At 31.8% G+C, this 754-nt stretch overlaps 2 protein-coding genes across 2 annotated transcripts in view; both read left to right on the top strand.

Annotated features, from left to right (window-relative positions):
- LOC106880493 (uncharacterized) overlaps window positions 1–499 on the top strand; it is a 60,413-nt gene extending 59,914 nt beyond the window's left edge. The window contains exon 10 of the mRNA XM_052972365.1: window positions 275–499. Coding sequence (XP_052828325.1) covers window positions 275–484 — 210 coding nt within the window. The 3' untranslated portion in view covers window positions 485–499. The remainder of the gene's footprint in view (window positions 1–274) is intronic.
- Window positions 500–567: 68 nt separating this feature from the next.
- The window catches only part of LOC106882248 (uncharacterized), a 16,618-nt gene continuing 16,431 nt past the window's right edge, over window positions 568–754 (top strand). Inside the window, exon 1 of the mRNA XM_052972570.1 lies at window positions 568–573. Within this exon, the coding sequence (XP_052828530.1) occupies window positions 568–573 (6 nt within the window). The remainder of the gene's footprint in view (window positions 574–754) is intronic.

Here is a 754-nt window from a genome sequence, read left to right as displayed (position 1 = left end):
ATATAAAGAGGAAAGCAATTAGTTTTAAATCTCTGACTGAGAAGTAAGTAGTAACAGTACTACAGGGTAAAATCCATTTACCCACATGCTATCTATTCAAGATTTTTTCATAACTGGAAAATCATACTGGAATGCAGTATGATAGCTCAGTTGTTCTTTTAAACATATTACCTATTTCCAGAGTTAATTGTATACTTTTGTTTGTATTATTGTGGAGTGTCTATCTCTATGTAACAAATAATTTATTTTGATTTATTTACTTCTCTCTCCACAGAGCTTAACGAGAAAAGAATTTGGGGATGAAAATGTTGAATATCTTATTCAGAATAAAAATTCAAATATAACAGCCTTTCGAAACAAATTGTTACTCAAATTATCACTAAACAATACCAGTTGTGAAAATATAAGAATATGGGCTAAGAATTCTATTGGATTTTCAAAACCACCATCATCTATACGCATTTGTGATAAATCAAAAGGTTAGCAACATATTTCCTATTTTTATAAATTGTGCATTTTCATTGTCACATGTGCATGCATAAGTGTATGTGTGGGTATTATGAGAAGATGCAGGTATGGCTTTAGGGTTAAGAAGTATACTTCACAACCACAAGATTTGGGGCTTGATCTGAAAGAAAGGCACTTTGCTTGGGCAAGGATGGATTTTCTACTATAGCCTCAGGATGAACAACACTTCCTGAGTAAAATTTAACCCATTACCTACCAGTGATCTCATATGAGATCACTTAAAAAT

This window comes from Octopus bimaculoides, chromosome 13 (assembly GCF_001194135.2).
Source record: "Octopus bimaculoides isolate UCB-OBI-ISO-001 chromosome 13, ASM119413v2, whole genome shotgun sequence".
Taxonomy (NCBI): domain Eukaryota; kingdom Metazoa; phylum Mollusca; class Cephalopoda; order Octopoda; family Octopodidae; genus Octopus; species Octopus bimaculoides.
The sequence above is the reverse complement of the archived record's forward strand: the minus strand, read 5'-3'. Positions and strand labels throughout refer to the sequence as shown.